This window comes from Dermacentor variabilis, chromosome 6 (assembly GCF_050947875.1).
Source record: "Dermacentor variabilis isolate Ectoservices chromosome 6, ASM5094787v1, whole genome shotgun sequence".
Taxonomy (NCBI): Eukaryota; Metazoa; Arthropoda; class Arachnida; order Ixodida; family Ixodidae; genus Dermacentor; species Dermacentor variabilis.
This window is the reverse complement of record NC_134573.1, coordinates 124,607,714-124,620,395: the sequence shown is the minus strand read 5'-3', so window position 1 is coordinate 124,620,395 and position 12,682 is coordinate 124,607,714. Positions and strand designations below refer to the sequence as shown.

General features: G+C 47.3%; 1 protein-coding gene across 1 annotated transcript in view; it reads left to right on the top strand.

Moving 5' to 3' along the window:
- Positions 1-5,967: 5,967 nt before the first annotated feature.
- Positions 5,968-12,682, top strand: part of LOC142585160 (uncharacterized) — a 143,973-nt gene continuing 137,258 nt past the window's right edge. The window contains exon 1 of the mRNA XM_075695693.1: positions 5,968-6,960. Coding sequence (XP_075551808.1) covers positions 6,126-6,960 — 835 coding nt within the window. The 5' untranslated portion in view covers positions 5,968-6,125. The remainder of the gene's footprint in view (positions 6,961-12,682) is intronic.

Here is a 12,682-nt window from a genome sequence, read left to right as displayed (position 1 = left end):
ATAATAAAAAAATAAAGAAAGAAAGGAACCAAGCTTAAATCTTGGGGCTTTGCTTGCCAAAACCCCGATATGATAATGAGGCATGCCGTATAGGGGGGGCTGCGGATTAAGTTAGACCATCTGGGTTTCTTTAACGTGCACTTAAATCTAAGTTCCCGAGTGTGTTTGCCTTTCGCAAACGAACTCCAAATCCTGATTCAAGCTATATATCATCATAATGAGAGAAGAAAAGCAATACGCTTCAACGGGATTTTTAAATACTAAACCTTGAACGATATAACTGATCTCAGTGTGTCGTTTGTTGCATCGGCGTGATAGTGGAGCCACATCATTCACCGTTGATAAAAAAATAATAAGAAAAAAACGATTCACCCACATTTTCTTAAGTTCTGCGCGCAACACACAGAAAGAAGGACAATTTTGTGAGCCACTGAGAGGAGATTTCTTTAAAGGGACACTAAATAAAATATTAAGTCGTGCTAGATTGATTTAGTGGCACGAGCGCGTTCGAGCGGTAGCTCCGAGGGGCGCCAACGAGCCAGTTGTGGAAGACGACGACGACGCTGGAGCCAATGATGATGATGATGATGATGATGATAGTTTTTTTCTACACACGGACACAATAGTGGGGAAGGCAGCCCTCAACAGCTTCGCTGTAAAAAAGAAAGGTCAGCTCAATGATGAGATGCTCGGGACAAGATTGACAATTGCCAACTGCCCCGCTTCTGCACCTTGCCAAACATGGCTTACGCGTAGGAGATAGCCGTATAGTTTGCCGGACCAAAGCCACCTTGTTCTGCAACACCGCTAACACTGTACAGCTGTCAAGGTTTAAATAATGTACCCGTTATCCGTACGCAATACCTTGCCGAAGACGCCAATAATCCATTGGCTTAGTGCTTCGACAACCAGTCTCCGTATAGCTCCCAGTCAGATCGAGCTCGTAAACCGGCATTAACAGCAGACATTAGCTCAAGCTTAATTAATAGGTCACTGTGCCAAGGTATTAAGAGAGCCAGTTTTACCGAGGACAGAGCCCTCATAAGCAGGGAGAACGATGTAAACATAGGTTCCACGGTTGGCGCCGCCAGATTGAGGATATAGTAGCAGTACTTATGATGGCAACATCGCCATTTTTTTAATCAGTATACGTTTGTCAACGGCTGATAGTAATAAAAAAGCGAATTATGTGGCATTTGGAAAAGAAATACAATATACAGGTTGGCGAGGTTCAGTAGTTTATGTGTACGGAACTCTCTAGTGATATCGTTTCCCGTCGCCGTGTCGGTGTATGGATGGATGGATTAAGCCAGAAACGCTCAAGTTTCTGGTTTAATTAGAAACGCTAAAATAATTAGTAAATCCTCATCTTTTTCCTATTTTCATGCGTTATGTGAGCTTCAAAGTTAGCTTACCTGGTGTCCTCGGTGAGCTAAACAAGTTAACAAGGCAAGGTAAACAAAGCAAAGTTTAAAGTGTGTGGGTTAAATTCAGTCTTTGCGACAGATTACGTATCAAAATGCTCCGGAGCGTTTAAAGTGTGTTCCACGAGCGGTGTAAAATTTAGCCCGATGCCCTAAGGTAACTACAAATTCCACCAAGATAAATATTGGGGAACGTTACGGGGACATTATAGCCAGTCTGCGTGCGAAGTTGAATGCGTGTGCATAAGCTACAGCCTTTGTTAAAAATTTGTTTACTAGCTGCTTCAAAGAGCAACACAATCATTTTGCGTTTTGTTTCCCATTGTCCCAAGGTAACCATAACTTACTCCAAGCTTGAATTTGGCAAAAATGAGGGGCACGTTATGGGTTATGAGAAGGCAAAGTTCGAAGTGTGCAGTTTAATCGTGGCTTTCGCAATAAATTACAGATTTGAAGCGCTCCAGAGCGTTATGAATGTGTTTTACGAGTGGTGCAAAATTTAGCCCGCATTGCTGACATAACTGCAAAAATCACCAGAACCAAACTCAGCGTGAATGGGAGGACCATTATGTCAGATTAATTTGCGTTGAATTAGTATGCACAATTATTAAATGCCTATGCATCAAATACAGTCTCCTAAATAAAATGCTTTATCAAGTGTTTGCAAGTACCATATACTACCTCTGACCGCAACGTGTCCCGGAGTCGTAATATAACCGTACAGGACAGCGAGTTCGATTTCGGTGGCAATGGATGACGTCACGCGTGTAATGCGCAGCGAAATTTTAACTTTTGCGGCTTAAGTTGCACCATTGCATATAATTACCGAACCTTAGTTTTTTTTTTCGGTACATTCACACTTCTTACGAGGTTCGTAGTATGTTTCCCCGGTGAATTAGACAATGATCCTTTATATTCGGCAACATTAGGGGAATATTACGGGTAATGTGTATAGGCGGAATTCTGAGTGTGCGGGCTAATTACGGCTTTAGCAGTAAATTACGTATGGCAGCAATTCGGAGAGTTATAGGTGGGTTTCGCCAACGACGCAGAAGTTAGCCCGCTGCTCTTGGGAAACTACGAACGCCACTGAGATCAAATTTATAGAAATTTGGGGAAACGCTATGGCAAATGTGGATGCTTAGTTAAATGTGCAAGGATAAAATAGAGCCTTTATAAAAAAAATATTGGGCAGCTGTTCAGAAGCGTTGTACAGTAATTTTACGCTGTTTCCCAGTGTGCCCAGATAACTCCATGTCACAGCGAGCTTAAATTTGGTGTAAATGGTGGAATGGTTCTTTGGTGTCGTGATGGAATGGGTGGCGAAACTTTAAAATTTCTCGCTTAATTAGGAGTGCGGCAAATACCAATCGAAACCTCTTTATTTCGCTATTTTAACACATTATACGAGGATCGTAGTAAAATTCTACGGTGTCATCGGTGAACTAAACAATATACATTACTTTATATTTGGTGAAAATAAGGGGTAGGTTATGGGTGATATGTGGGAAAAGTTCAAAGTGTGTGGTTTAATAGGCGTTCCGTAATAAATAACGCATACAAATGCCCAGTAGCGTTACGTTTTAGGAACGTCGCATAATTTAATCCGCTTTTCTGTGGGAAATATAAAAGCCACCAAGATCAAATTTAATGAAAATGAGTGGACTATTATGGTCTATTTTCTTTCGAACTAAAATGCGCGTATATAAATTACTGCCTTCATAAACATTTATTAGCATGTCCTCGGAATCGCTACACGAGGTCAACGGTTTGAAGTATGTGGTTCACAGACAACTCAAATGGTTATTGCATCTGCTCGAAAGAACTGCTTCGCTGAAAACTGGGATGTAATTACACAAGGTCGCACAAGACTTTAAGACATGGTTCTACCTGAAAATAAGTCACCTCTGTACGTAAACTAAAAATTGTGATACTTTCAGGAGGGCAATATATCGGTTAAAGTTAGGGGTACGCAAATATTCAAAATTTGGAATACGAATCGAACTAATGCTCTTCAATTGGTATAAAATGTGAGAATTGTGCTGTTAGATTCTTTCATATCTCATGCTCATACGACGTCCAGGTTTTATCTCTGAAATCCGAATACGGCTTGTCAATGCTTTCATGTCGACGCAACATTTCCAGTTTTTCCCTGTACCACAAGTTCTTCTTTTCTTCCCTCAATGAAGAGCCTTACATCAAAGCAGCAGCACGCATATCTCATCGCACCAACCATCCACTTCAAGTAGCGCGCCCACGAGTACGGAAAACCACCTTCGCAGCCTCCTTTTTCTTCCGTACCGCCACAGACTGGAACGGCCTTCCCACCAACATCGCTAATACCTTAGTCCATCTTCGTTCACAGAACTTGGAACTGACCATTTTGTTAAATAATTATTTCTCACGATGCTTTCGCTATCTTATAAAAACCCACCCCTTATGTAATGCCCCTACGGGGGACTTGTAAAGTAATAAACTGAACTGAAATGAACTGAATTGAATTCCATATTCGAAGTTGCCAAATTTTCGTTTCACTCGAATACTACAAAGGGCCAACAGCAGCTCTTGCCGTGCACAGGGGCAGGACCTGTGCAAGTGGAGACTCCTCTGAATGATTCTGGTGCAGAAGAGCCAGGTACTCGCGCAGAGGATTCAGTTCCTGGACGAATAAGGGGAAGAAGCTAGTATGTCCAATAGTTAGCAACCTTTGGGTAAGAATGTCTCGCCTTAGGCAGCCTACGCATTCGCTGTCTCTATTTAGACAAAGCAATTAAGTATTCGACGAATCACATCATCTTGAGATTCCTTGAAAAGAATGCGCTGTGCTGTAGTATTGCCATTATATTCTTCAACGAGCACTACACTCTAGTGCATGCAATTCGGAGGTGCTGCTCTGTTTTTCATTAATGTCATTGTCATCGTTCAGCCGATACGATCGTACTACCCTTTCTTTGTCATTTACAAGCTTCTCAGTTGACTTGGAATTCTCTTGATAACCGTATTACCTATATAAAATAAGGCAGACAGGCCGTCTGCTGTAAGACAATCTCAACAGAACTGTTCTTTTCCAATTTCTGTTTGGAAATTGGGAATATTCAATATTGGTTGTGATATTCGGAGGCCGTTCTTCTCGAACGTTCTTATTCAATTAGATTGGAAATGTGGCTTTTCAAACACTCTTGTTTAAACGGGATTAAATACTTGCATTTAAAGGTTGTTGACAATTCAATTTAGTATGTACATGCTAGAGGCGTTTGCACACGAACTAGTAAATAACTTGCCTGAACAAAAGTTCGATCGCAGGGCCGGAAGATTTACGGCGCTCGGTATCGAGAGAAGGCCCGTTTTGTTTGAAAGTTAAGTCTTGGTAACATATTGAGTGAGGCAGGAGAAGAAACACCACTATAGCGTCAGCTTGCATGGCAACACAACATCATTCTCCTTTTATGGTTTCACGACATCAGGCCGCCGTATCGCAGTTAACCATACACCGTTATTAGCTAAAGTGAGGCGTGAACTGCGTACGTGCGGCACCTTCGTGACGTGAACAGTTGGCTCCTTGTGGAGGCTTACCGTGACACGCGACATCATGAAACATCGTGTCAACGAAATCACCGGAGTTGGGGAGCTCTCAGGTACGCTGCACATTCTGCCGTGCCGCTGTAACAGTGCACAAAGATTCCCTTATAGAGCTAGCACTTCCGCCCCCTTTTATTTCATCATAACCATAAATGTTCTAATTAAATCTGCCAAAGAGGACATATGCCTCAATTACAGTATCACAAACGACTGCACCATTTTGCTAGCACCACCTTACCTATAGCTGATAATTTTGCATTATGTTCACTCCATCTCCTCACCTGGTGGCGCGAGAAAAGTTCCCTTCGGTTGTTACTGGTCCTTTTACTTCTAGGACCAGCAAAATATTATTTTTTTGTTATCATATATGTCCTGTTCAAGACTTCTTTACCCGCATTTCTTTCTTATTCTTGCTGTTCACATTGTAAGCCATAGTGTTAAGGCTGACGTTCCTTTAGCTCTTAAGGCAGGTTTCCCTTTGAAGCTTGTGCATTTAGTGCGGACTGTTTTGAAACTGTAAGAGTGGGAAATCTGCATAAAGACTTTCGTAATTACTATAGCTACTCGGAAGTTTCTTTTAATTTCTTTTCTGGGCGTATTATCCGGGTCGTAGAGTCGGATAATACGCGCAGTACCACGGTACCAAGAGGGCAAACTGTAGTTGCTCCCCTGCCGGAGAGAGGGCATCAGCCGTCCTATAGCTTCAGAGAAAAGCCCCGTTGAAGAGAAGCGGCGTGCCGAACCAAGAGAGGGCGCCAACTGTCCGAAGCGCAGACGAAGAACATCCGGCGCGCGACGAAGGGATGCTGATCTCCACGGCAACGGCGGCGAAGCCACCGAAGCTTTTCCAACTCCCCTTCCCGCCCATCGATCGCAACATCGGCGTGCGCGAGCGGGTCGAGAAAGGGGCCGCCCCCCACACGTATCTCCCGACTCAACGCGCGCCAACGTGGGCCAGGGGGGACACAGAGAGATCCTCTCCTCCGTCAGAAGGCGACCGGGATGCGGCCCGTCCCGCATGCTGCCTCCTAGCTCTGCCGCCGCCGGCAGGAGCAGCGGCGGAGCCGCGGCTCCCAAAGTTCGCCGCCGCCGTTCAAACTCACCGCGGTGCGGCGGCCCACCATGGTTATCATGGTGCGCGCGACCGCGGCGCCGCACCACCACCACGTGGTCCACCCGGTGTTGTGCTGCACCGTCAAGCGCGCCGTGCGACTGCTGCCATCCGCGCTGCTGCTCATATTCGTCCTGTCGCTCATACTCGTGACCCTGGTCCAGATCGCCGTCATCCACTCCCACCGGCGGGCCATCTACCTCCAGCGGCGACTGGCCAGCACCTCGAGGCCGTCGCCGGCCAGGCCACAGGCCGCAGTCGTCTCCTCCTCGGGACAACTGCGGCCTGCGGCCGCCTCTCCAGACGGCGGCCCGTCCGGGTCTCCCACGGCCCACTTTCAGGCCTGGTCGGCCGTCCACAGGACCCGGGGCGGGGAATACTCGCACCGCAAGCCCAACGCGAGTCACAACCGGGCGCAGGCGGCGGTCAGGGCGCGACCTAATGCGCTCCAGGTCGAGGCACTGCTGGACCGCAACGCGCCGACGGTGGACAACAACATCAAGATCTTGACCGGACTGGCGAACGCGGCCAGGATACGCGACATCTTTGCCGGTGCCTCGGCTGGTACGCCGCGTCCAACGCTGACGTTGCCGACGTCGGCACGCGAGGATACGCTGGGGGGTGCTGCGGGGGGCGACGACAATGAGGTCTCCTGGGAGTTGGTGAAAGATGATGTGTACCGGCGGGCGGGCGGCGGTGGTGTGTCGGCCGTTACGGCCGCCCGCGAAGACGAGGAAGACACTGACAGCGTGCGACGGACGCGAAAGTTTGCGGCGGACAAGGCGAGGAAGTCGTCTGCCGAAGTGGTTACGCGGCCTCTTTGCCCCGAAGTGCCTCCAGGACTGGGTAAGTGGGGTGCTGCTGTTCTCGCGGTGCCCGCGTCGTTAATATAGACGCGTCAGTTCTTTCGCCGCGTTCTATGCACGCGTGATGTTCACACAGAGATGCGATGCACTACATCGCGATGATCTTAATATCGCTATGTGAACATGGTCGTTGTTCCAATACGAGTACTATACAGCCACCTAATAGCGTACGCGTGAAATTCTAAAACCGCAGCAGCCACACTATATAACACCGAATACATAGATGTTTGGAATGCGGGAGCTAGATAAGCGTACCAACCAATTGAACCAAAAGAAAAGTTTTGCGTGCCGCGAAAAAGATGCGCGCATTGACACGCGTTAAAATTGGATTGGTGAGCTGAAAGCGAAACTGCACCATGGCAACGCTTTCTTGGGTGTTCAGAGAGTCAGCAGAACGCTTGAAGTTTGGGCTTCTCGAAGACCGCGTATGCAGTGCGATATAAGTATAAGTAACGAAAGAAAAAAAGATAAAGAGAGACTATTTCATTCTAATTTGGAGACCTTTCCAATCAAACGTCATTGTGGTCTTTCACTTCATTACAAAAAAAATGTTTCTGCGACTGGTGGAACAGCACGCGCGTTTGAGTCGTCGAGAAACTCGGAACAACTGCCGCGAAACGCCAGAAACGGACACCTCTTATCTTCGCCAGTCGCTTCGCGAGAAAGATCTCGCGTTGCTGACTCTTATCGTGTCGTATGACTTGACGTCGCCTGATGCTCGCGGCGTACCGGAGCAAGATTTTTTCGCTTGCATTTCTGAACTAATTGTTTGATGTCAACCAACAGGCAACGTATCAGCTTCGGATTCCCCGCCCGGGAACTAGTACAACCAACAGCGCCTGATAAATTAACACAAAAACGCATGGGTCGTACGAACGAAACACTTAACAGCTCTTTGACTAGGACTTGTGGCTGGCCTAGTTTCGGTAAGGCTTAATCTCGAAAAAAAAAATGGCACCAAATCAAGACGACAAATAAAGATACACAGCAGCACAGGTGACGACAGGACATTTACCGCCGTCTACTCTCATTTGTCTTGTTCTGTTCCACTTCTCCAAGACGAAGCTCTTGAAGGCATTCCATTTCGCTTCATCGAACTTTCCTCGGCGTCCCAACGACGTCCTCATACGGGACGCCAGCGTTTCAATCGAGCAATGAGATACATTGGAAACATGCGTTGCGTACCTTCAAAGGAAATTCGACACCGCTAACAGCTACGGTAACAACGCGAGGCCGGCGAAAATGCATCATTTCTAGAGCTCGCGCAACGTATGTGCATCTAAAGCTCCAAACCGCGCCCCGGCGCATTTGCCAGGGCGTCTCTTTCCACCGGGTACCTCTTTAAACTCCAGAAACAGGAACATCGGTTCGCGTAAGCGATGTGCAATAAAGGCACCCAGTTTTGCTTACCCGTTTCTTCCCGTCGACAGGATAAAACTCGATGCCTCTGCGAGGCGCCGAAGCATTGTATTCCCTCTGCAGTGCGATCCTTCTGAAATTCTATACCGCGGACAGCTATTCCTCACGCCCTTTTATATTTACGTGCCTCTGTGTGGGTGCGCGCTCTATACTGGGATGTACAAAGAAAACTCGGGTTACACGGACTTGGGGGAACAGTAAAATGTAGCGCCATATCTATTGTCGATTCCTTGCAGTCGGTACTCGGTTGACTGAGTTCCGCAGGAAATCGAGTGGTGGTGGCGGGTTGGTTAAAAGAAGTGCCTCTCATCAAATTGGCTGCGACACAATGGCGGCAGATGACAACTCATTCTACGAATGTGCACTTGTACGAGTTGCGCGGATTTCGGTAGAACTGTATCACCTGTTACAGCTCTGTGCGATTCAAATTAGAGATGTAACCTGCGCTTGCCCTGGCAACATGCTATAGCGCTCTGGTTAGCTTATAGGTCGAAGAGTGTCTGCCTTGGTCAGGCGGTGGTCCTATAAGTACCAGCACAAACGTTTATTTAACTACGAAGTTACTTTCCAAGGAACAGGTATGAAATGCCTATTTTCGAACGAACTAATTGCATAACGTGTTTTAGCAATCTGTAGAATACGGTGCGAACAGCTGTTTAAAACAAGCAAAAAAAGTGAATGTGACAAATTTTCTATTCAAGTGAATGATCTTAGGTATATCTGTAATAGTACCAAGAATATCGTAAAAGACCATAAACGTTGGTGCGTAATAGAACGTAGCTTTAATCTTTTTACAGGTGCATGCAAATGCTAGAATTCACGTACTCCGGCCTTGTATCCGTAAAGCCAAGGGTCATGCAAACAGAAAACTTTTAATAGACAGGACAGCGGGCGTTATGCGGAGTGCATGTTCGAGGCCTCACCTTTAGGCTTGAGTCTTGCTGCAGAGAACGCAAGGTAGCCAGCTATTTCTATCAAATTTCTGGCAGCTTCGCAGCGAGTAACAAGAAGTGAAAGAAAAAAAAAAGAAAACAATTCGAAAGCGAAGGAACGAAGAAAAACTAGTCTTATTGAGAGGCTACGCTACTATATGAACCTCAATTTAACGTTTTAGCGTATACTGTTACTATCTAGCGTTATCACTACTTCATTTACCACATGTACGTGCACAAGGAGGGAAAGAGATAAGTAGAAGGCAGGGAGGTTAACCAGACTAACGTACGGTTGGCTACCCTACACCGGGGGAATACGTGCACAAGCCTTTCGATGTCGCCCACACAGTCAAATGTTTTTCGCCGCCCTCAAGGGGACTGGTTTGTCCAATGGTTAACAGTGGTTAACACGGTCTTGAGGGCAACATGGTCACCATTAAGGGGTTCAGCTCGAATCTTTCATGAGGAAAAATGAAGCTTCTTGTTCTGGCGACCTTTTGCGTGCAAGAAAACATGACGCAAACTGAGGTAGGTGACACAGAAACTTAATGAAGTAAATGGCAATAGCCATCACTGCCAAACTCTCGCGACAGATATTTCGGCGCGCAATGAGTGGGTCATAAGCACAAGACAGTTTTTCAACTACGACTTCTCTCATTGCAAGTGCAGTTTAAGCTCGCCATCGTGTTCAACAGAACATTTTCACAACCTTATGGCTAAGTGCGTTAGTCGTGGGAAAAACCAGCACCATCAGGGGTGCGAACATTTGTATTGCGCAGCAGCGGTGGACACGTGCCAATGGACAGTAACAATAACGTCATACCATATAGTAACGCTTCGATAATACCTTGCAGTCAGCAGTAAGGAATGGCTAGTGTTAATGGAGTTCATAAGTAGCAGCAGTGATCTACAGAAACGAGAATGCCTTGGTGTTTGGCAACGGGAAGATGAACGTCTACCAGAATAAACCATAAAGGTGTGCGAGAAAAATGCGTGTCTTTTTTTTTTTTTTTGAGAAAGAATGCTTCACAGCTGAAAAAACAGAGATCGTCGTGATGCGGGACCCGGCACCAACGGAAGGCGGGCACCTTTTTGAGGCGTTGTAGATGACGGGGCCATTCTCTCTCTCTCTCTCTTTCTTTATTGAACGGAAATACCCTACAAACCTAGAGCGAGTGCCAGTCAAATCACAGTTTTACACAAATACATGCACACTGTGCTCCAGAGAGAAGTCAAAACTGTGACAAACAACAAGCGACTAGAAGAGGAAGCCACTCAGGAAGGAGTTCTAGGGTATGTTAACAACGCTAAGCATTTGAGCAGCCTGCACGCTTGGAATTGCGAGGGCAGATTAATCGGCCACTCGAAGTGCGAGAACATCGACTGATGAAGCCCTTTCTGCGGTAAGTCAGTGAACGAAGATTCAGTAAATTGAAAGCTGGAATCCGCCTCAGTGCAGCATGGAGCTAAGGAAACAAACAGGCACGAACGTATCAGTACGGAAAGAAGGACCAATGTACACCCGATGTAGACCCAATGTTGGGCAAGTTCAACAGCTTTTGCCATACTTTAAACAACGTTGGATCAACATTGTATCCGCGTAGAAGCGTAATACCGCAGCTACAGACTCTCTTTCGATGACCACTGAAACCAAAAGCAATTGAAATGCGCGCGCCTGACTGGCTCCTTTGTGTGAGCTCTCGGAAGGGTGCCAATGGAGGTCGCGGATTTCAAGGTTCTTTCATTTTATTGGTCATTGAAAAGCAGCGTCGGCCGGTACTACCAGTCGGGAAGGGGAGCACGAAGCTTCTGCAGGATGTTACTCCTGCATCTTTATGACTGGAAATTGAATTTCGGGGCTTTACGTGCCGGAACCGCAATCTGATTAAAAAGCAATGCTGTATTTGGGGAGCAGATTAATTTTGACTACGCCTGGGTTACTTAACGTGCACCTAGATTTAAGAACTCGAGCGTCTTTTTGCATTTCGCGCCCACCGAAATACGGCCGCGGCGCGGCCAAGATCGTACCCGCGACCTTGAGCGCAGCAGCGCAACGCCATAACCACCACGCTACAATGGCGGGCATTCATGCATGGGAGTGCCTGGGTCTCTCACTACTTCCAGTCGCTACGAAAGTTTGCTTACGAGCGACAAACTGCGCGCGAGCCTTCCGCGTCTTTCTTTTAAGGTCAAAGTGTTGCGAAACCGCGACCGCAATATGCCAGCGGGGGCAAGACACAAGCGAAATCGCTCCAACTCTCGCAACTACCCTCCACACACACATTCCAGCGCGGCAACTTTCGCGGCTATCTCTCTGGCGTGCAACACCAGCGGGCCACCGCGTCCCCATTGTCGTGGAGATGCCGCCGAGTATATAGGGACGAAAGGGATGCGTATGCGCCGTGAGGAAAGACAGATTGGCCCGCTTCTTCCGCCACAGCGGGCCTCTCGGTTTCCCCCGAGTTGGTTTCCGCCTCCCCGGTGCTCTCGCCCACGGTCGCGGTGAATGCCACATAAGAGACGCGCGCCCAGCCGCAAACGTTTCTTCTTTTTTTTTTTCCTGGGCGCTCAGGACGAGAGACGGCGGTCCTCTGGCGCGCCTTTGTCGTCCCCACGGCGCGCGACCCTTATCAGTCATAACGCGGCGCATCTTCTCGCCCCGCGGGGCTCGCGGAGCGCCGCGCCGTACGCTTTCCCGAGTAAAAGAGACCGCGGTGTTCCCAGTTGTATGTGTACCAAATGCCGAAAGGGTAAGTTTTGCAGCGCGGCTGGCATGCACGAAGAGAAACGTTTAGCAACAACAGAGTTTGTAATAACCTCGTTTGCAGCAACTCCAGCTTTAGATAGCAGTTTCAGGCTTTGTTCGGCGGGCATACATTCTACTCCCAGAAGCTGTGATTATAAGCAAACCTGGCGGCTACTTCTATAAGAGCGGGGACTACTTACGAGATAAATTTCTCGTTTCGAGTCCTGCTTTATTGCTGCAATGCGTTCTGCCTCAACTCGGTTTGGTTAGAGGTCAAGTGGCAGTAACCAAAACGTTTATGATGCGAAAAACGTTCGGTGTTAATGAAGGCTACGAACAGCGTAATGACAATTTTGTTTGTTTTTACTTAAGTTGGCAATAAACCTCGCTATAACTCAAGTTGCTGCAACAAACCTTGCCAGTATTCAAACCGCCTCTCATGGGAACACCATAGTTCCATTTATAGAAAGAACCAGGTATCGCATGGCATTGCTTAGGTCTGTGTTTTCTCTTTGCGTCTTACTACTAAACTGGGTTACAGTCGATGTTTCTCGTTCATGCCATGCGGATGTTTTTGGAGGAGTTGGCACTAGAGGAATGCGCCG